General features: G+C 37.3%; 1 protein-coding gene across 4 annotated transcripts in view; it reads right to left on the bottom strand.

Moving 5' to 3' along the window:
- Window positions 1-17,524, bottom strand: part of FILIP1 (filamin A interacting protein 1) — a 242,283-nt gene extending 224,759 nt beyond the window's left edge. For 3 of the 4 annotated variants that reach the window (XM_066358995.1, XM_066359000.1, XM_066358996.1), the window contains exons 1-2: window positions 17,178-17,524; window positions 7,811-7,995 (exon numbers count right to left, since the gene is read on the bottom strand). In XM_066358995.1, coding sequence (XP_066215092.1) covers window positions 7,811-7,855 — 45 coding nt within the window. In that variant the 5' untranslated portion in view covers window positions 7,856-7,995; window positions 17,178-17,524. The remainder of the gene's footprint in view (window positions 1-7,810; window positions 7,996-17,177) is intronic. The other variant, XM_066358997.1, reaches the window with a different exon arrangement.
- Between the last annotated feature and the right edge of the window lie 6,685 nt (window positions 17,525-24,209).

Genomic DNA, 24,209 nt, shown 5'->3' with positions numbered 1-24,209 from the left:
TTAGTCTTTTGTTTTACTGATTTTTTTGTCTAGTTAGGAAGAATTTTCCCACCCACTCACCTAATTATATATATTTTTTATATATATATAATTTATATATATATAATTTATATTTTATAATTATATATATATAATTTATATTTTATAATATATTATATATATATAATATTTTTTTCGATTATTTCACTCTCATTTTTTACAACTGATTTTCTGATAACATCTAGTATGTATTTTGGTGTAAGGTGTAATGTAGAGATTTTATTTCAATTTTTTTCCAGTTTAAGCCCATTGATCGAAAAATTCAATGTATCCTTCTTTGATTTGAAATGTCTCTCTTTCCTAGCACTAAATCCTAATATGTCAGTCCCTATTTTTCAGACTTTCTACTATTTTTCCTTGATCTCCTCATCGGATGTGAACTGATTCTGACACCACAAGCAAAGTGTTTCAATGAGTGTGATTTCAAAATTTCTTTTAATATGTGGTAAGGCAATGCTTCCAGCATGTGCTTCAAGAATTTCCCAGCTATTCAAACAGGTTTCTTGCTCCAGTAGCAATTAGGCACTTCAACAGAAGTGTTAAATATATATAAGTATTTTTTTAAAGTGTACAAACTTATAAAAATCCTCAAGAAAATAATTTTATAAGAAACATTCATTATCCTCTTTTGGACATATAAAGAGTAGTCACTGTTCTGAAAGAATACTAAGAGTACAAGTGGAATTAAAGGAATTTTTAGATCACAGGATATATATTTGGATGGTCCATTATGGCCACTACAGATTTAAGTGTGATGAGGATATATGTGTATAGTATGTCTTTTTCATCACATTATTCTTAAAAACATTAAAATTATTGTGTTAGTGGAAAGAATGGCATTGAAATTGCCATTGTTTTTACCTGCAACCTCTACTAGAGAGTAGAGATAGTACATTAACCATTGTATCCCAATCCCTAGCCAGTGCCTGAAACATATGTGTCTCAATAAATATTGAGTAAATATTTATTGAGGTGAATGCTGCATATTAAATGTGAAGCAGAAGAGATACAAAGAACTACATATAGCCCACTACTCTCAGGTTTAGAATCACCATAGTTGTTGTGACACTGCATTACACTTTGGCATCTCAGAGTCTCTAGAATTGCTCCTTCCTCCAGAAGGTTCTTGTCTCTGAATCCCACCCTCCTGCTCTCCTCCTTAGTCCTGCAGTGATTAGCTCGCCCAGACATTGACTCCCTGCCTGTATCAAAACACAGCCATGTTCCATCTGACTGGCAAGATATCTCAGAACCTCATGTTAGACTATCAACTGCCAGCTGCTAACTTGGACGCCACTCTTTGACATCTAATGCAATACCATTTGGATCCAGCGTTCTACCTACTCCCAGTTTGACACAGTTCAGCCCCTCTTCCAGCTACATGAATAGGCCTTGACTGATTGAGCCAAGGACATGTTCTCCAAGATGAGCAGAATGAGTGGATCTCAACTCTATAATGAGTTACTTCTACACAGCTCAAATCCTTCCAAATTTCCACACAATAGAACTTGAATTACAGTTCCTATGAAAGTGTCTGGGAATAGAAATTGATACAATAATCTAAATATAAATCAAATTGTAGTATTTTAACCATACATTCAGACTCTGCGGAAAAACTAGGGCTCTGTTTCTTTTTCTCTCATCTCTCTCTCTCAAAAGGACAAAATCCTTCACTTTCCGAGTATCCGTGGTCACTTTCATCTGGTTTTCCCCCTTGTCTTCTCCTCTGTTTGAGCTCAGCATTTCACGTGTTCGTTTTGGTGAGATTCCATCACAATACATCACCAGGAACACATGTGTTCCACTGGGACTTGATTCCCTGGAAGATGTGAATGGTGATGTGCATAATAGCACCATTGGAATTTGATGGAATAGATGCGGGAAAGAAAGTGAAATAGGCAAAATCAAGCAACTATCATCAATATTTCCTTTGGGGGTAATGTGAGTAGTATTGAGATGGATGGAGAACTTCAATGGCATTCATCAGCTTGAGCTGTCAGCAGAAACATTAATTAAATGGCAGCTGTTGCTTTACCACTTGTAGGGGAGTGGAGCAATCCTAACTTCAAAATAGATTTCCAAGGATGAGAACATTTCCAGCTAATAAACCACAATAAGAGCCTGGATATGTTCTTTTCATGAGTTTTGTGGTACATGAGTGAAAAAATGAAGGGCAAATATTTGCAATTAGACTTGTGTCAATAGATATGTTTTATATCACTGTATTTGAAGAGCTCTAGTATGCTATTAGAAATACGTGTACCGTGCCATTCATAGCTATAGAGCCCAGCTTCTACTCAGTTATACTTGGTTATTTTCTGATTCTTTAATGAACATTAAAATGTTTGCTGATTTTTAATTCATATTTTTTTCTATTAATTTGAGAGAGAGAGAAAAGCATCAATTCATGTTCCACTTAATTATACACTCACTGATTGTTTCTTGTACATGCCCTGACCTAGGGTTGAACCCATGACTACAGGATGATGCAGTACACTGAGCCACCCAGCCAGGGTTAATCTGTATTGTTATAAAAGCAGTATGTGACCATTAGAGGTCTAAAGAATACTGAGAAGCAGAGAAATAATCACTCATGTTCACTGATTATTATTCCCATATTTATTTTTTAAAATTATGTTCAATCAAATCAATGGAAACCAGTTAATAACATTTACTTTCTCAATTCCAGGACATTTAATGGATTCAATTTAACATGTATTTATTGAGCACTTGTTCTGAGCAATGTGATTTTTAAAATAGTCTCTAGTTATACCTAAATCCATTTATCAAGTTAAATTCTTAATTTACATGTATTTATTATAGAATAATTATAATAATCTCCCACCTTTTCTTTAGTTTTTATTGCTTAGAAAAATCTGTGCTACAGTATTTGCCATTGGTGATTTTCATCTTTTTAAGTTCATTTAACCAAACAATGCATATAGATTTTCATTTAGGTGTGAAAAAGCCTTCTTTGTAGAATTTCAAACTTACAGAATAAATCAGAAAATTAATTCTATACATGCTACCTAAAAATGTAGACTTTAACAGGTCTTCAGAGCACATTGACCCACTGGCCAGTCAGTTCCATGGGACAGGCCAGCTTGTTTCCAACACACCTGCTGCTGTACGAGAAGCAAAGTGATTAATCTCTTCCTGTTGTTGCTAATATGAAAGTTAGGTGCAGGTCTGAAAGTCCAGACAGGGGAATCCCAGGGAAAATATGAACCCAGCCAAACTGATTAAACTAGGGGAAAAGCCAAGGGTCTGAACGGGAGAGTAAAGTTTGCTGTTAGAATTTCCATGAAAAGGTAAAATAAATAGTGCCCCAAAATAAGAGAGAAAATACTATGTCAGTCCACAAGGGAAAGGAAAGAGAGGATATAAGAAAGAAAGTCACTGGGGAAAATGAAGCACCTTTGAACAATCCAAAGAAAATGGATTGCCTCCCATTGGCTCACTTATTCAGAAAGCAAAGAAGGCAATCTTTAGTCAAGCAAGTAACCCAGTTAGTGGGAATTCAGAGTACCAAGGCCAGATGCCACAAGACCCCTGATGCTGAAACAAGGAAGCAGCTGCCATTCAAGACCTTATATTCTCAGAGTTGGCACAGAACAGCAAAGTGAGTTCAAAGATTAAGAGCACAAATTGAGAGTTCAATTGCTGGGACTCAAACCTTAGATCTGCCACCTGCTTGTTGGGGGTCCTTGGACAATTCCCTCAGTCTCCTTATCTATAAAATATAGGATACCTGAATATTTGCCTCATGGGATTGTCAGTACCTAACGCACAGAAAGCATTCATTAAATATTCTCTAAGTTGTTATTTACTGTGATCATGTGATAGAAAGGCAATAGCCTAAGACATAGAGGCCTTTGTAACTTCTGCCAAATGATTTCTGTTTCCTCCTTCTAATACTGTCTTCTTTAAAATAATGAGATTGTGCCTGATCAATGGTGCTGCAGGTGTCAATCTGGCACATTGAGGTACTGGGTCCAAGCCCCAAGGTTGCAGCTTGAGCATGGGCTCATCTGTCTTGAGCACAGGGGTGCTGGCTTGAGTGTGGGATCATAGACATGATATCATGGTCTCTGGCTTGAAGCCCAGAGTTGCCAGCTTGAGTAAAAGGTCACTAGCTCAGCTGGAGGCCTCCTCACCACCCCCCCCCCCCAAGTCAAGGCACATAAGGAGAAGCAATTGATGAACTAAAGTGCCACAATTATGAGTTGATGCTTCTCATCTCTCTCCCTTCCTGTTTCTGTCTCTCTTGCTTGCTAAAAAAATAAAAATTAAAACTAAATAAGGCCTTGGTCAATCAGCTCAGTGGTAGAGCGTCAGCCCAGGGTGTGAATGTCCGGGGTTCAGATTCGTGGTAAGGGCACACAGGAGAAGCAACAATCTGCTTCTCCAACCCACCCCTTCCTTGTTCTCTCTCTCTCTCTCTCTCTCTCTCTCTCTCTCTCTCTCTCTCTTCTCCTCCTGCAGCCATGGCTTGACGGTTCAAGCAAGTTGGCCCAGGCACTGAGAATGGCTCCGTGGAGCCTCCACCTCAAGCACTAAAAAGAGCTCATTGTTGGCCCTGGCCAGTTGGTTCAGTGGTAGAGCATTGGCCTGGCGTGCAGGAGATCCGGGTTCGATTCCCGGCCAAGGCACACAGGAGAGGCGCCCATCTGCTTCTCCACCTCTCCCCCTCTCCTTCCTCTCTGTTTCTCTCTTCCGCTCCCGCAGCCGAGGCTCCATTGGAGCAAAGTTTGCCCGGGCGCTGAGGATGGTTCTGTGGCTTCTGCCTCAGGCGCTAGAATGGCTCTGATTGAGGCAGAGCAATGCCCCAGAGAGTCAGAGCATCGCCCCCTGGTGGGCATGCCGGGTGCATCCTGGTCGGGCGCATGCGGGAGTCTGTCTGACTGCCTCCCTCGTTTCCAACTTAAGAAAAATACGGAAAAAAAAAAAAGAGCTCATTGTTGAGCAAAAGCCTTAGATGGGCAGAGCATCATGCATAGGGGGCTTGCCAGGTAGATCCCAGTTGGGGCACATATTAGAGTCTGTCTCTCTGTCTTCTTCCTCTCACTTAAAATAATAAAATAAAATGATGAGATTGTGCTAGATAACTGATTCTCAACCCTGGAGGCACATTAAAATCATATAAAAGTTTCTAAAATAGACCAATACTTGGGTACCTACTCAGGCCAACTTGAATCAGAACCTCTGGGGCATAGCTCGGGCAGCTGCATTTTTAAAGCATCCCAGATAAATCTGATGCACAGTAAGTATTGAGAACTACAAGACTAGATGATCTGATAGCTCCAAGTGAGCTCAGAGTCTAGAGATTTCTGCCCTGTTAGTTCCCTGATGGGTATGGGTAGCTCTAAGACCAAAACTATATGGTTATCAATACTGTGAGACTCAGAGCCTCCATTTCTCCTTGAAATTAGACCAGGCACAGAGGTGCTAAGAGAACCAGGAGCTCATATAGATTGTCTCAGGTAATCCATGACAAGATTATAAACTCTTAATATCTTCCATTTAAGAGACATTAGTTAAAGATTAATGTGAAAATTTTTACTCAGTTTTTTGCCAAGAGAAATTTAGAATTGAGAAAAAAAATAATAAAAAATTAAAAACGTCCAGAAGCCAACCAGTCAAGCCCTTTGGAAACAGAGGATATAACACTAATTCTTTCTTTCCTTTGGCACTGTTACACATTTTTACATAAAGACTGGCGATGACGAAAGGGAAATTCTGAGTTTATTTGTTGTAAGAATATCAGGAAAGATCATGTGAAAGAAACAGAGGGACTTGATGAATGTAATACACCACTACCTTTATTTTCAATTAAATAGGTCTATGCCACAGAGAGAAGAGTATATTTGCTTCAGGAAGATGTTTAATGTGTCAGGTAAATAGAGGTGTAAGTCCTGTGCATTGCCTAGTAATGCGTGTATATAACTGTGTTGGGAAGATTGGGGTATGCTAATATAGCTGTGACCAGATACTGTTTTCCATTCATAAAACAGAATTTCTCAGAGGATAGAGATTCATTCTGTTATCTGTTCACTTCACATGAAAAATTCAGCTTCCTGAGAAATTTAATCCCACTACCTGAGATATTTGATACACTGGAAAAGTAGAATATTTATGGCCACTGGCATAAAAAAAAAAAGCAAAGCATTATTAGCTCCATCAAAATTTTACTAGAACTGCTCTTTCACTTCAGACACTTGCAAAAGTTAAATGCCATACGTGTAAAATAAAATGTCTTTTGCCATTGTTCCACAGTAGCAAACCACTGGCTAAAATGTATCAGGTAATTTTCCTTAAATTATATCAAGTCCTGTTCTTCTTTATTTTTTTTTCCAAGGAACAACATGCTGCCAGATTGATAACTCATGCCTACACAGTCACTGGGAGCCAATAAGAGCTCTTCTATGGAATGAGACCCTCTGTCTCCTTCCTTACTGCCTCCTCCAACCAATACCACCAAGGCTACTTCAAGGAATATTGCTACCATCAGCTTGAATCAGTACGTTGTAGGATTCTGTCTTAAACATATTTAACAAACTGAACGCTTATGACCAAGGCAGAGATCTGCAGAGCATTTCAACTCCTACTAAAGAAGGTGGAGTTCTGAGCTGTCAACAGGAGCAACAACAGACTAAAACCCCAATGGTATCAAAGGATCTGGCTACAGCAGTAGCCATAATAGCTCATAAATTCAAATGCTCCATGGCATCCTGTTCCAGGGAGCCAACTCAGCAATGTGGAAACCAAGAACCACACTGCTCCATCAGTAACTGGAAGAATAGCTTCTGCCCTCCAGTGCCCCGGGCACAGCTCTTTCTATGTTGCCCAACTCCAAGGGCCACTGGAGCTTCTGGTGCCACTTCGGAACCCTGGAGAAGAGCCTCAATTGGCCTTTGCCACTGAATCTCTTTGTTATTTGCTTTTAGTGAATTTCTTCAGACTGTAGGAGCAGCTGACCCCCTGCAGTGTCACGTTCATTAAAATATCTCACAGTCATCTAGGTGGAGATCTTCTTTGAACAACTGTCTACATTACAAGAAAGTGGTTAAAAATATGGGCTAAATAAGGTCAAGGTGGTGCTTGAGTCTGAATTTCAAATCTACCACTAGGAAGTAACCGTCTATAAGACTCATTTTTTTTTATCTGCAAAACTGAGATAAAAATAGTGCCTCATAGGGTTGTTATGAGAAGTAAATAAAATCATCCATGTAAAGTGTTTGGCACAATGCCTGGCACAGAATAATCTCCAGTATATGTCAGCTATTATGTCATCTATAATTAAATTTAACTATAGAATACATATATTATATATATCTTTATTATTATTATATCATCTATTATTATTATTATTATATAAGAATTGGGATTCTGATGTCCCAGTCATTAGTAGGAATATTTGGTATGCTGGGAAGTGATCTATAAAATGAACAGAATATAGAAGGTGAGGAGATGTTACTCAAAGTTGAGGGGCCCCCGAAGAGTTAATTCTACCAAAGCAGCTGGCTCCCTTAAGTACCAGAGAAACAACAGGCTGTGACCAAAGCAGTTGGTTTGGTGGTGTCCAAACCAGAAGATGATACCTATCAAGACAGCATGTGAAAGTTAAACTCATGTGTAAGGCCCTTCCCACATTCAAATATCAGGCTGCTCTTCAAGCATGTGCCACTTACTGAACAGTTAAGAACTGAATACCTCCAGCATCCCATTTCAAAACTTATAGAATAATTAGGAAAAATCTGAGCTGGCAAACCTCTTTCAAGCTCCCCCTGGCAAGCAGACCATCTTTGTTTTCCATTAGTGTGTGTTGTCGTCACAGTAACTGCAAGGCTCCAAATACAGTCTGGTGGTGTCATTTCCTCATGTACTTAGGTGGCCACACTGAAATAGCATTATGAACTCAGCAATGTCTCTTCCTTTCCTGTTGTGCTGTGGTACCTGAGTCAAAGAAGCAGGCCCTAAAATGAGTTACTTAAGACATAAGTATATTAAAGAGATATGAGGAAAAATAAAGTCCATTTATCCCTATTACTGTATAGCCTACGACTCATGTATGTGAGAGACAGAGACAGAGAGTGAAAACCTTATTTTTGCAAAGCTCTTTTAGATAAACAGGCAAGTTGGCAATAACTTGATTATCTTAGTAATGTCAGCAGCCTACTGTTTTCAATCAAACTGACTTTTGGCTTTAATCTTTGGCAAATCATTTTTTAAAGAATGTATTGGCTAACTCCGATAGGTCCATTTCATGGCTTTCCTACACCTTTTCCTTACAAAGATAAGCAGCAGGTAATGCATTTCTTCAAAGTAACTTGGAAAGATTGCAGTTATAATTATTACAAAATAAAAAAAAAACCTGTTTTCATGTGTAGACATATAAGGTCCTTGTCTACCAAAGCAACAATCGTCATTTTCATCTATGTTTTGGTAAAGGAGGCAGGTGGCAGCATTTAAGCAAGAAAGAAACAAAACTCCTGAACCTTAAGGACTCAAGTCAGGTCACTTGAGATAAATTATGTTTTAACTTTAAAAATTCTTTTCAGTCTGCCTTTCACAGACCTCAGAGACACATAAATCACCCAATATTATGAACATTGACACCATTTCCCAAAAAGGAAAAGCAACACCAACATTCTTTTGGTTTTTCAGTGCTGCTGTGGCTTAAACAGAGCTCTCAGGGACTGGTGTGCTGCTTAATGTCATGTTTCTTCATCTCTTCGCTGGGACTTTCTCAAGTTCTGCAATCAGCTGGTTAACAGCCAACTATAGCTGCTCAACTCATGTTTGACTCTCCCTACTCTAAGTTCTTCCACAATTCACGGCATGGCCTCAGCTCCTGCCACAGGGAAGGCTGTGCTGTGCCTACAGCCTTTTCACATCTCTGTTAGCTGAAGAGGAAGACTGACCATTTAAGGAGAAAGAAAATAATCCAATATATTTTCTTATAGTTCCTATATTTATTCCCTAGAACCTTTAAAATGTATTTTATGGAGCTAGGAAAAATTCTTACCTTGTTTACTTTCTTTTCCTGCCTGTCTTTTTTTTTCTTTTAGAGAGAGGCAGGGAGAGACAGACAAACAGAGAGAGTGAGACAGAGAGACATGACTATTGAATATCAAACATCAAGCTGTGTCTCTATGTGCCCTGAACAGGGATCAAACTGGCAAACTACCAAAGTATCCAGTCAGCGTTTAATCTTTCTATTGATTGATTTTTAGAGCAACAGAGAGGGTGGGGGGGGGAGCGGAAAGGGAAGCATTTATTTGTTGTTCCACTTAGTTGTGCATTCATTGGTTGCTTCCTGTGTGTGCCCTGACCAGGGATCAAACCCACAACCTTGTCATTTCAGGAGAATGCTCTAACCAACTGAGCTAACTGGCCAGGGCTCCTTCCATTCTTCTTTTCTTTCTTCTTCCCTTCTCTCCTTCAATCTTTCTTTCAACAACAAGGTTTTCATTAGAGAATGATAATTATAAAGCTCAGTTTGCTTCATTTTCAGAAACTCATTCTTTCAATTGAGAAAAAAAAAAAAGCAAAACAGGTCTAAACCATAACTACCCTACATAAGGTTTGTTGGCACTAACGCTACTGAGAAACTTCTCACTTATAAGAGTGTATCATATACATTCATTAATTTAAATATACAGAGCAGTCATCACCCCATAACATATACACACATACTTATGACATAACACCTTTTTTGGTCATCTTGAAATATGGTTTCTTATCATGTTTAAGAAAAATGAATATGATTAAGGGCCATGAATAACAAGAATTCATTTCTATTTGGTAAAGTTGAAGCTAGTATGAGATGACCTTTTTTGGTCTTTTTATTTTTTATCTGTTACTAGGTTAGTAAAACAAAATAAATATCCAGGGGAAGAAATATAGAATGATAAATTTAATAAAATATTCCTCCATAGAAGGAGTCTCTGTTTCCATATATTACCCAGTGTAGTCAGCTATAAAAGAGATACCCAAGCACTACATATAAACACACATTTATCTCCAAGTATAAATATAGAAACCATAAGATAGTTTATGCTGTCAGTGATTTCTGAGCTTTTTCAGTAGTGATTCTACAAGACAGCAGACTGCTGAGTGATAAGGGAGGGTTAGAAATATAAATTCCATACTAAATTATTGGCTGGCATTCAAACTATGTCTGCATAGGGTACCCAGGAGCAAAATATGCCCCAAGCAGGATTCCAAATTTAAACAATGCATGCTTCTGCTTCTTCTATGATTCTATGAACTTGAGTTCACAGACTATCTGTAGCCAAGAATTTTGTGTGCAATAAAGATAACTATATTTACAGTGTAGTAATAAAGCAATAAAAGCTCAAATGTATTGAAAGGTATACCAAGCAATTTTAAGTTTTATTAACTCATTTAATCTTCAAAACATTTGTATGAGGAAGGTAGTATTATTATCCTTGTTTTATAGTTGAGGAAACTGAAGCACAGGGAGTGATTTTTGCCCAGGGTTACTGTGAGCTGAAATCTGAATCCAGGACTACAATACAAGCCTTTCCTGCTAGAACATGTTCTTATTGTTATATCTTCAACTCAGATTAAGGGAAACAAAATATATTTTTCTAGCTTATCTTTTATTCTATTGCTATATGTATTAAAGTAATTAATACATAAAAATGCTGCAGGCTTTTAACATTATTTTTCTAACAGGCTGTTACCAATCTTTTTTTTTCCTAACCTTTCTGCAGAAATTGATCTCAAACTAAGTTTGCCCTCTCACTTTCCATGATGCTGCTTTTCTACAACCCACATGTTTAGATAACTAAGATGAGACAAATTAGTGAAAATGAGGATTAAAGGCACTATAAAATTAGCCTGACCAGGTGGTGGAGCATTGAATAGAGCATCGCCTGCGATGCTGAGGACTCCGGTTAGAAACCTCAAGGTCACAAGCTTGAGCCCAGGCTCACCAGCTTTAGCACAGGGTTTCTGACTTAAGCATGGGATCATAGACATGACCCCATTGTTGCTGGCTTGAGCTGAAAGGTTGCTGGTTTGAAGCCCAAGATCTCTGGCTTAAACCCAGGTCTCTGGCTTGAGCAAGGGGTCAATGGTTTAACTGTAGCCCTCCACCCCCATCAAGGCACATATGAGAAAGCAATCCATGAACAACTAAGGTGATGCAACAAAGAATTAATGCTTCTCATCTCCCTCTCCCTTCATGTCTGTCTGTCGCTACCTGTCTCTCTCTCTCTCTGTCTCTCTGACTAAAAATCAAACAAACAAACAAACAAAACCTCCGTAAAATGTTAACTTACAAAAAATGAAACCATTATTAGTTTAGAATGTGTATTTTACCACAAAGTTTTACTTCTAGGAAATAAGTAAAAATTATAACCATAAGGAAACCACTGCTAAATTAATATATTCAATATTTCACAAATTTCATAGAGAAAATCTCATAGTGATTCTTACTGGACACTCATTTAGAAGAGTAATTTTAACCTCCTTGGCTATCTTAAAATATGACAAGAATGCTTTTCTTTTCATGTACACAAAAAAAAGATTGCTTAAGAGTCAGGATTCATGCTCTGGCCAGGTAGCTTGGTTGGTTAGAGTATTGTTCTGAAGCACAGAAATTGCAGATTTGATCCCTTGTCAGGGCACATAGAGGAACAGATCGATGTTCCTGATTTCTGATTCTCACTCTCCCTCTTCCTCTGTATCTAAAAATCAATAAATTCATGATTCATACTTTATCTCATATAGTAAGGCTACAGGTTTGATGAGTGATTAAAGTAAAACAGAAATGTCTCTCTAACATCTCTGAAGAAAAAGGAAAAAAATCATGATATAACATTTAAGTATTTTAATGCTCACTACCAGATTCTAATTCATAATGACTAACAAATAAAGGAAGCCATAATTTAAATGAATAGTACCAAATGTAACTATAAATGGAATCTGGTACCAAAAGATAATAAAAGTATATGCATCGTAGTATTGAAAGGTCTAGGTACATACACAAGACAGGCATGAATATATGTAGTCTTCCTATGTCCCTTTTTATGATTCATTCCGAGAGGTAAATCACTTCCGAGAGGTCAATCAGGTACATGACCATAGTTACAATTATTTATAATTTTTCTAGGCACAGGAAAACTATGAAGCCTTTCTTAAGAAATATTTGAGATAGAAAGCTATTCCCCACAATTACAGTTTTTTTTCTTGGTTTTATATTTATCCATACTTTCTCACACACTCAGTGTCAGAAACCTAGAGCCAAAAATGTTGATAAGCCTGACTAGGCAGTGGCGCAGTGGATAGAGCATCGAACTGGGATGCAGAGGACCCAGGTTCCAGACCACAAGCTCACCAGCTTGAGCATGGGCTCATCTGGTTTGAGCAAAGCTCACCAGCTTGGACCCAAGGTCGCTGGCTTGAGCAAGGGGTTACTCAGTCTGCTGAAGGCCCGCGGTCAAGGCACATATGAGAAAGCAGTCAATGAACAACTAAGGTGTCGCAACGCACAACGAAAAACTAATAATTGATGCTTCTCATCTCTTCGTTCCTGTCTGTCTGTCCCTGTCTATCCCTCTCTCTGACTCTCTCTCTATCTCTGTACAAAAAAAAGTGTTGATAAAACATCTACAATGTGCCTGAGACTGAAAGCTTTAAAGCCAAGTGATACTTAGGGCAATGCTTTCTACCTAGTCATCTTCAGAAAATTATTCTGAATTTAGGCAAACCCTGCTCCAAACTACCCTAATTCAAACAGAGCACCAAACTGTCTACACTAAGAAGGAATCGCTTCTTCAGGGCATGGTTTTGGAAGTCGTTGTGAAAGTGGAAGGCACAGATCTGGTTTTATAAAGTAAACAAATTCTCTACAGGAAAAGGGAAGAAAGGTGTCCCAAGCCTAGGGAGTAGAACAGGTGGGGGAGAACATTGAAACGTTCTGTGTGGTGTGTGTGTTTGGAGAACGGCCCCAAATCTGAAGTATCTGAAGCAAAGAGACAAATACTTGTTGTTGAATAGTGGGAGCTGAGACTAGAAAAGTTAAGGACGTGCCAGATGACGGAAGGTTTTCAAAATACCCAGCCTAGGTATTTGGCAGCAACAACAAGTCCCAGGAGATAACTGAAAAGTAAAGAGACAAGCATAGCAACACTTTAGGAAAATTAACCCCATGGTCAAAAGCAAGGTGCTTTGGATAGAAATGAGGGGTAGGAGGAGAGCACTAGTGTTACAGTCCAGACTAAAGGTGGAGGGGGAGGGCTTAGTGTGGCAGGAGACATGGCAATGGAATCCAACAACTCTCATGGTAAAAGGGAGAAGGGGGATTCCAAAATAACACAGAAATGTGAATTGAATGAACAGAACAGAATCAGCATGGTTCATGGAGAGTTTGTTCATATACTGGAGGAAAGTCCATGGCCTACCATGAGCTACTTTAGATTCTCAAGTGTAAACTAATAGCCATAAAGATGATACTCAGACCTGGCTGGTTGGCTAAATGGGTAGAGTGGCGGCCCGGCTATGGATGTCCTGGATTCCGATACCTGATCAAGTCACACAGGAGAAGTGAGCATCTGCTTCCTTCTCCCTTCCTTTCCTCCTTCCTCTAACCCTTCTCTCCCTCTTCCCCTCCCACAGCCAGTGGCTCAATTGATTTGAGCATTGGCCCCGGGCACTGAGGATAGGTCAGTTGATTCAAGCATAGGCCCCAGACAGGAGTTGCTGGGTAGATCCTGGTTAGTGCACATGCAGGAGTCTGTCTCTCTATCTCCCCCTCTATCGCTTGAAAAAAAATAAAGGATGATACTCCTCAAAATTACAATTCATTAGAAACATGGTTTTCACTCAGGGCCAAATGCTGCACTCAAGTTATATACACCCTGTTATACTGACTCCAAAAGAAATTACATGCCTAGAACTAATGGTAGATTAATTGATACAGCTGATAAGGGGTTAATATCCAAAATCTATAAAGTACTTACACAACTTAAAACCAAAAAAAATAAAATAAAATAAAAGGAGCAATCCAATTAAAAAATGGACAAAGCCTGACCAGGCGGTGGCACAGTGGATAGCGCGCCGGCCTAGATGCAGAGGACCCAGGTTCAAGAACCTGAGGTCGCCAGCTTGAGTGCGGGCTCCTCTGGTTTGAGCAAGGCTCACCAGCTTGAGCGCTAGGTCGCTGCCTTGAACAAGGGGTTACTCTGTCTGCTGAAGTCCCACGGTCAAGGCACATATTAGAAATCAATCAAAAAAAAAAAAAAGAAATCAATCAATGAACAACTAAGGAACTGCAACAAAGAATTGATGTTTCTCATCTTTCTCCCTTCCTGTCTGTCTGTCCCTATCTGTCCCTCTCTCTGACTCTCCCTATCTCTGCCACAAAAATAAATAAATAATAAATAAAAAATGACAAAGACCTGAATAGACACTTCTCTAAAGAAGACATACAGGTGGCCAAAAAGCATATGAAAAGATGCTCAATGTCAGTAATTATCAGAGAAATGCAAATTAAAACCACAATAAGATATTACATTGCACCTGTCAGAATGACCATCATCAATAAATCAACAAGTGCTGGTGAGGATGTGGAGAAAAGGGAACCCTTGTGCACTTTTAGTGGGAAACAGATAAGTGTACCTACTATGGAAAGCAGTATGGAGTTAGCTCAAAAAATTAAAAATGGAATTGCCTTATGACCCAGTGATTCCACTTCTAGGAATATGTCTGAAGAAACCCAAAACACTATATTCATTGCAGCATTGTTTACAATGACCAAGATTTGGAAGCATCCCAAGTGCTCATCAGATCAGTAGATGAGTAGATAAAAAAGCTGTGGTGGCCTGACCTGCGGTGGAAGCATTGACCTGGAACACTGAGGTCGCCAGTTCAAAACCCTGCGCTTCCCTGGTAAAGGCACATATGGGAGTTGATGCTTCCTGCTCCTCCCCCCCCCTCTTCTCTAAAAATTGAATAAAGTCTTAAAAAAAAACTTTAAAAACGTCATTAAAAAAAACTGTGGTGGTACTTTTGCTTGTTGGAGTACTACTCAGCCATGAAAAAGAAGGAAATCTTACCTTTTGCAACAGCATGGACAGACCTGAAGAGAATTAGGCTAAGTGAAACAAGCCAATCAGAGAAAGACAAAAACCATATGACTTCACTTATATGCCGAATCTAATGAACAAAGTTATAAACAAAATAGAAGCATACTCATAGATATAGAGAACGGACTGACAGCTGTCAGAGGAGAGGGGATTGAGGGGCTGCGTGAAAACGTGAAGGAATTAGACAAAGAAAAAAACACTCATAAACATAGACAACAGTATGGGGATTACAGAGAGAAAATGGATTGGGGGAGGTAGTAAAGGGTAAATGGGGAATAAATGGTGATGAAAGGAGACCTGAGTTGGGGTGGTGAACACAGTACAATGTACAGATGATGTATTATAGAACTACCCACCTGAAACTTATATAACTTTATTAGCCAATGTCACCCTAATATATTTAATAATTTTTTTAAATAAAATAATATCCCAGGGACTAACTTGCAACTTCCCCAATCTTAAACAGCCTTGACTCAGAGATTTTTTTAAAAAAAATAGATTTTGGCCTTACATGTACATTTGTAAGCCAACAATGTGACCCTTCCTAAGATAAAAACAAGAAAAATGTAAAGCATTTTGTTCTGACTTTTAAAAACTCAAGAAGATACTTCATCACCACTAAGGCACCAGGAGTTCCATTCTCTGATACCCAAGGTTACCTGAGTGTGTTTCACACTATTACTTAAATACATTCACTATATATAACTAGCTTCATTTACTTTTTATATGAAGCTTTATTTATACTTTTCATATAATCTATTATAAAACATAATACATACTATGTATTTAATGTATGTACTATTTCACTTTCCTATACATATGATATATATTAGCTTTAATTACTTTTTTAAAAAATAGGAACATCTAAAGAAGGTTGATACCTTCTTATTTGTCAACAAACAACATGTTCAAAACTGATCTTGGGTAATTTCTTTTTTTAACTTGACAAAATAGACTCAAATAATTTTTTTTAAATATTTATCTGTATCTTCTTTGATATTCTCCTTAAATTAGAATATTCATTTAAATTATTATGTTCATTTAAAGGAAAAAACTTCTTATACAAATCCAACCCAACTATAGACACCAGGTGTCAACAGTAAACACATCACCAATGTGCAGACATAATGTTTGTCAGATCCATCGTGAAGTTGTTAATTCTCAGCAATTCTGAGAAAAGTGCATGACAATTCACGGAAGGGGAGAGAATATACTAACAGATGAAAGGAGCATCTCCTTCACTCTATAATAAACACACTATACACCCATTCATACAACTTAAGAAAAGATTTGTTCTAATAAATTCAGTTTTAGTTTTAAAAATCAGAATCTGTTTTATCCTTGCACAAGCAATTACTCAATTTGGCTTTATTTTTCATGTAAAATAATATTATCCTGAGTAGTATGTATTCAACAACGGCAAAAGTGGCGATTTAATACCAGGCATATTTTGTGCCTAGTCAGAAGCATTTGGGGTGGCTGTAACGTAATGAAGTCAGCAGCAGCACAATGTGTACCAGTGTAATCAGAGAATCAGGCAAAGGGAAAAGCAGATAGCAGCAAGTCAAAAGTACAGCAGCACAAACACTATATAGAACTCTTCCTTCCATTTACCACACAAGCTGCTCAGCTAGTTTCAATAATGACTTATTTTGCCTGTAGGGAAAATACCCCTTCCATTGGTTAGCCATCCTAATTGTAAAAGGCACTGTGAAATCGTCCTTTGTCACATATTTCTGTTACCTGCCGAAGAATGATAACTTGGCTAAATATTTTGATGGCTATTAAAACATCATAATCTTTGTGTTTAAAAAAAGAAGCAGTATAATTCTGAGAAAGACATGATGTTTCTGGTCCTTTAAAAATAATTCACAATGATTATCATAATTCCTAAATGTGTTATCACACAGTAGAACAGTAAGAATCAAAGGAAACAACAACACAGAATCGGAGAGAACTCTCTTCTTACGGAAGCAGAAATTTCTTAAAAGTGTAAGTAACTATTTATTTTGCTCTTACCTGATGGCAGCTTGTTTAACCAAAGGTATGTCCTTTATGGAGGTAGCTTATCCTTTGAAGAACCCAGTGGCTTGTCCCACAGCCCAAGAGAGACTGGAGTCCTGGAAAACTATCCAGCCCAAAAGAATACAGAGGAAAAAGCTTTTCCCACTTTCTTTTCCAGGACTAGCCAATAGCTGGAATCATGCAGGAAACTGAGTAGAGAGAAGGGGAAAGCAGCTTCTTCTCCCTGAAATCCTGATCAGCAGAAATTGGAAGCTGTTGTCTATCTCCCACCCAGACTTTTGTTTAAAAGTTTTTTCAACTGTTGCTAGGTGTTGTTGGGTTCTGAGATTAGGTTTCCCGTCTTCTGCTCCCTTCACAACACCGGCAGAGCAATGACTTTGTTGAGGAGCTGGCTTGCGCGTGCTATATTTAACCAGTGTTCTCAGCAAGTCAAGCCTGTCAACAGCTGAGAAGTTTGGAGCCGGCTTTACTCAGTTCCTCGGCAGCTGGGTTATCAGTGGATATAGCTCGGCTTGCCCTGTAAAAGATTGCAGGGAAACCGGCAGCCCCTTTTAAGGACTTTAGAAGTAATTATTATTTGAAGCTCTTAAATACAGATTGTGACTTGGGACTTAAGTTTTAAAATCTGAAAAGAATCAAAGAGCAGCAGCTGTCTTAAGTAGAGCATTTTATCAATACAAGACTCTTCCCAGGCTTTCTTAGATAAATGTTTTTAAATTTTAAAAAAGTTTTTAAAAGTGTATCTCAATTGTTGGAAAAAGTCACAGTAACAGATTATTTCCAGTTTTTATATTGATGTGTTATATTCATAGCTAGGTGACTGACCCAGTCTTATTGGACCTGACCAGCTTATATACCTGAATGTTATAAAAATAAGTTACCATGAAGGACTGCATGTAACATTGTGTTTTGAACAAAGTGAAGTTAAGAAAGAAAATCTTAGCATTCTCGCTCAGGTCATTCATTTAGAGTAAGAAATGGAGCACACCCCAGGAAAACCAGGACCGGAGACACCTCCAGTCCTGCCAGCCTTGCCTCACCATTAACCCTCCAGCCTCCAAAGCCAGAGAAGGGTCACTTCTGCCCTGAACTCCAACATGAAGAATGTCTCAAGAAATTTTAATTTGCTTTATTCTATATAATAATATAGTATAAATCTTCCCAGATTAGAACACATAGAAAAAAAAGTGTTAACTAATTCTTGGAACTGTCTTACTAATTACTTATGTGAAATTAACACATAAGTAAGAAGAACTGAGAGAGATCCTTTTAGCAACTGCTAACTACTTTAGGGACACACACACACACCCCAATATTGCATAACACACTAGAACATTGCTCTGACAAAAATCTCACCAATACCATTATAAAGGTGACCCGTCTTTCTGAGATCAATTTATTACTTTAAAGAAAACCCTTTTTTGACATACAAACTGAAATTGGACCAAGGAGACATTTAAAGGCATGAAATTAATATCTTAAGTGTTGCATGTTTTCAATTAGTGGCTTATATGCTGATTAACCCTAACGTCTCCCTGGTAGGGAAGGCTACCACTTTTCACAAGGAGTGTGTGTGTGTGTGTGTGTGTGTGTGTGTGTGTGTGTGTGTGTGCGCGCGCGCATGTGTGTGTGTGCATCCTTTTTAAATAAAGGACCCTCATCTCCAAGGTTAGCTGACCCCCAACACCTTAATCCATTAGAAAATGTCTCAGTTCTTCCCATCTCAGCCACCACACTAACAGCATTCATTTTCTCCTCTTAATTTATTTACTACTATTCACATATAAAATTGTATTTGTTCAGATTCTTAGTCTTTCTGGGTCTGCGCCAACCTTGATTAAAAAAAAAAAGACTTCTATTAAGATGAAAGCATTCTTATATGAGATTAACTGACTTCTCTAGAACACTAATGGATCTTTTAGAAACAATTTATTCCCAAGTCCTAAAAAGTGGGTTTTGACAGGAGACGGAAGTATGTGACTAGGCTATGAGATACCGTATTTCCCCATGTAGAAGATGCACCCTTTTTTAAAAAATCTGGGGTCTAAAAACTGGATGTGTCTTATACAGTGGTTGTTGATTTATTTAAGAAGTGTGGCATTTCACATGCCATCGATGGAACTGAGGACGAGGCAATATATGAAGACAGTGATTCATCATCAGACACAGATGAGGACAAGCTAATGGATGGGAGTTTTGACAGTGATGAAGAGCTGTATGAATTTTATGATGAATAACACTTGAGTTCAATAACTCTATGTAATACATATTTTTTCAAATTTCGAGCCCCCAAATTAAGATGCATCTTATACATGGCAGCGTTTTATACATGGGGAAATACAGTAGTTCAGAATCACCAGGAGAACTTTTTAAAAAATTACAAAGGGGTGGCATCTGGGGAGATTATTGTTTGAAAATGCTCATAACCCAAACATATATCCTATATGCAACAGCCCCAGGTTGAAAACCACTTCACTAAAAAGGGCTCACTTTACCCCTACTCAGAGTTCATTTTACAGATGTCTCCCAACCAAAATGAAGCAGAGCAGTTTGTAACCAAAGTCAAGATAACCCACTTGGCCTAAATAATGTCATCTACATGGTGAGAGTTATTTCTTCCGTGACTATCCGGATAATAACAGTTTTCAATGTTTTTGGATTTTTTTTTTTCTTTAATAAAAACCTAGTCCCCCACCAATGGTTGTCTTTAAACCTTGGTTAAATGGATTAGCTGTTCATCATTACTATTAGTTTATTTTAAACAATATATTGATAAGCAATATATAAAATACTTCATATTTGCTACCTTCAGGTTATGTTCTTTAATTATACTTGGGATATGTGATTGTATGATTCAGTATTCCACAACAATCTGCCTCTTCTCATTTCCTTCCTTTGCCCCCCCCACACCCCACACCTACCTCCCCACACCCTACCCCCACCACACACACACACATTCTCTATCTCTCTTATAAAGTGAATTTACTTTGAAGGCTTTCCCCACAGGAATGTTTATTCAGACAAAAGCATTTCCTACATAATCCACAGAGGAAGTGGTGCCATTAAGAACTTTTAGAAATTTGTGTTTTGTATACAGTCAACAAGGAACTGATTTTTTAACGCATTATTAATACATTACTGTTCAGTGGCATCCTTTTCCCACAGTCTTAAGGTGAACATTATGAAAACTTCTGATAAACTTACAACTAAAGCTAAATTTCCCAATTTCAAAGATTAGTCAATGAAACATTTTAATAAGAAGATAGATTAATGTTATCAGTGAGAAAAAAAGCAAATTAATTAAATAAGAGAGTTGGCATATTATCTCTACATCCATTTCTAAAACAAAATTTTACTGCATTGTTCATTTAAAGAGGCATGGTGACTTTTTTTAATTTTTTTTTTTTTTGACAGACAGAGAGAGAGTCAGAGAGAGGGACAGACAGACAGGAATGGAAAGAAATGAGAAGCATCAATTCTTCGTTGTGACACCTTAGTTGTTCATTGATTGCTTTCTCAGATGTGCCTTTATTGGGGTTGGGGGAACTATAGCAGAGACAGTGAACCGTTGCTCAAGCCAGGAACCTTGGCTCAAGCCAGTGGCCTTAGGCTTCAAGCTAGCAACCTTTGGGCTCAAGCCAGCCACCAAAGGGTCACGTTTATGATCCCACGCTCAAGCCAGAGACCCCCTCAGTCAAGCTGGTGAGCCTGTGCTAAAGCCAGATGAGCCCACACTCAAGCTGGCAACCTCGGGATTTCGAACCTGGATCCTGAGCATCCCAGGCTGACGCTCTATCCCCTGCACCACCATCTACCTTGTCAGGCATGGTGATTTTTTTAAAGTAAAAAGTCAATAAATTATTTAATACACCAGTGAGGAGAAAAATAGACATTTGCTTCAAAACAATGTTCAGAGGAGGAGGGATCAGAAGAAGAGTTTCCAAACAAACATGCCCTGCTATTGTTTATTGCTTGGTTCTAAGACTTAAGTGTAAGCTCCCACATAGCAGAGCATGTTTCCTATTTGTCTTGACTGAGAACTTTAGTGCCATAGTAAGTGTGCAATAGATGGGAATGATTGAATGAGCAAATGAATATATAAAAGATTAAAGAAGGGATTAAGAAAACTTCAGAGTATATTATTTATAAATGTATGAAAAATGCCTCTAGGCTCTCTGGACAGAGTCATTATTTGGCTACATATTACAAGTTGTAGAAAAAATTTTTAGATTGTGAACTAATTATTTTGAATTTTTTTTAAATTTCAAAGGAAAGTAATAGAGTCTAAGATAATAATAAAAAACACCTATACAACACTAACTATATGCCCAGTAGAGTTACCCACTTACTTTTCACAATAATCCAGTGAAGTAGGTATTATTATATTATTACAGTTCTGTCCTCCATTTTACAAGCAAGAAAACTGAGGCATAGAGTTATTAAGTAGCTTGACCAAGGTCACATGCTAGTAAATAGCAGAACCAGAATTTGAACAAGGGAGTCTGGTTCCCAAAATTTGTGTTTTAACCACCTCACTGCCTCTTACATTTAATAGTCATATTAGCTGGTTCTTAGTGATCACTGAGAATCAAAACATAGAGACTTCACTTGCTTGAATATATATGCTTCTGACCAAAATATATATTTAAAATTCCACAGCTTTGAGGCAAATAGGGAAAAAAAAAGGTGGCAAAATTTCATGGTTACATAGTAAAATAAAAGTCCATTGAAACTGAAGTCTTGTTGAATGCCAGAGAAGAGAAAATTAGACTGAAGAGAGATAATTGCTTGAGGAAAAAAAGGTCTATTTTTAAGCAAAGGATATGAGCTATTCAGTATTCTCTTTAGAACAAACAATGCGTGATGTTTTGTGATGAATGAGTTCACTGCTTAATGAGATTCTAAAATTACATTCTAAAAATTTAATTTTGGTCTGTGATTTGATAAGCAATTTTAAAATGTTTATGAGCTATGCATTCACAACCAAAACTTTACAAAGATGTAACCAACAATGAGGAAAATATTTGGGGGGGGGGACCATTATACATTAGCTAGATCTTTGGTATCATAATGATATTCTGTTACACTTACTATAGTTAGGCTTTACTATTTGAAAATACTTGCACTCACTATTAAACTAGCTATACATCTATTTAGATTTTATAAACTTTTAAAAGAAATGGTGCTCATATTTTTAAATATCTGTTTAATGTTCACTATACAATAACAACTTTGTCCCCATTACAAATAACGTAAAAACTATCACACCCACATTTATTAATAAAAGCTTCAATTGAATTATTTATTTTTCCAACAGTTGCCCAAAAAAGCCAAAATTTTTTTTGTTATAAGATTATAATATTTTTACCTGAGTAAAATGAGCATTTACATGCATATATCAGACCTTAAAATTCCTACTTCCTTGTTTATGTGCTTGAAAGTGGGTTACTAGAACTTAATCTTGAAAGTTATTATAGAACCATAATCACAGCCAGTGAAAAGTCACTATACTTTGAACTTTCAGTTTCCTCCAATGGACTCTTCATTTACAATCGCCCCTTCCAAGTCCATGAAAGAGCAGTCTTCTCCTTTGTTTCTCTGGACTTGGGGTAGTTTCTGATTAGACCGAATGTCCAAAATTGCAATTCTTTGCTGTTTCCAAATAAACTCATTTTGCTGGAGAAATAGCTGGTTGTCTATTTATTCAAGGTCATCAATATGTAATGCGTAAGGGTCCTTACCCTCTGAAATATTTACAGGTAAAATCATACAGTGTCTGAGATTTACTTCTAAATAATCCCAGTGTAGGGAGAGGAAAAGAAATGGGTAAGAAGATAATGAAACAAGATTGGCCATAAGTTGAAAATTATTGAAGCTGGGTATTGGGCAACTATTATTCTACTCTCTCTACCTTCATATAAGTTTACTTTTTCTATAATAAAGTATCTTCAGAATAAGACTTACTATCTGGCACATAAGTTGATATTCAATAATGTTAGTTATTATTTTAATTATTTACTATTAATACAACTGTCGTCTTAAAATAGCTATATAAGCTGAACTCTTAGGATCCACCTGAGTCCACATGGAAGTCACATGGAATTTCACTGACGTTATGAGATAGTAAGACAATTGGATTCATAAGATTAATACAAACTAATAACAACTGAGATAAAAAGTTGAACAAGAAAAAAAGTGAGTTAGAAAGGCCTGCCTGAGGCAAATTAGTCCTAAAACCACTAGAGAAAAAGGCTTTATCTTGTTTTCATCAACAAAAATTTATCAACATATTTTTCTGCCTATCTAATAATAAAAGAGAAAATACCAAAAAATGCAAGATGTCTAAAATATATCAAGAAAGCAAAAGCTGTAGACCAACAGAGGTGATTAGGAACAGGAAATGTCATCACAAGGGTTAAACACTCAGGATAAAACATCCAGGGTAGAAATGCTCGGAAATATTTGAATTTGGTATCCATTTTATAGCTGAGCAGGCCCTCATATGCCTAATATTTGCTTTCCTTACTGCTTTCATCTGATAATGGGATAATAATTTACCTCCTGGGAGAGCTGGAACAAATAATCAAGGATAGGAAACTATTTGAAATGATGAAATATCTAAAAATTTTGCACCTTGACACTTCCCTTTCAGTCTCTTAACTTGAGCACTATGAGGTAAGTCAACCACAAGATAAAATGATGAAGAAAGTTCTTTAAGAAACCTAGTGTTAAATAAATATAATGTAAAAATAAATGTAGAAATTGGAATTTTTAGGTAGAGTGAGATAATAAAACAGTAAATAAATATTACAAAGAAGTAATTTTTTAAAAAACAAATGAACTTCATAATAAAATTGCAAATTTCTTGTTGACTCTTCAACTATTATAAATAATACTAAAAAAGAATATTAAATTATTTAATGAATTGAAAAGAAATTCACTGAAAGTGAAAACAGCATGTAATAAATAGCATTAATGAATTATTTAATTATCTCATTGAATAACAGGAATTAGGTTACATAGATA

This window comes from Saccopteryx leptura, chromosome 1 (genome assembly GCF_036850995.1).
Source record: "Saccopteryx leptura isolate mSacLep1 chromosome 1, mSacLep1_pri_phased_curated, whole genome shotgun sequence".
Classification (NCBI taxonomy): Eukaryota; Metazoa; Chordata; class Mammalia; order Chiroptera; family Emballonuridae; genus Saccopteryx; species Saccopteryx leptura.
This window is presented reverse-complemented; position numbering and strand designations above follow the sequence as displayed.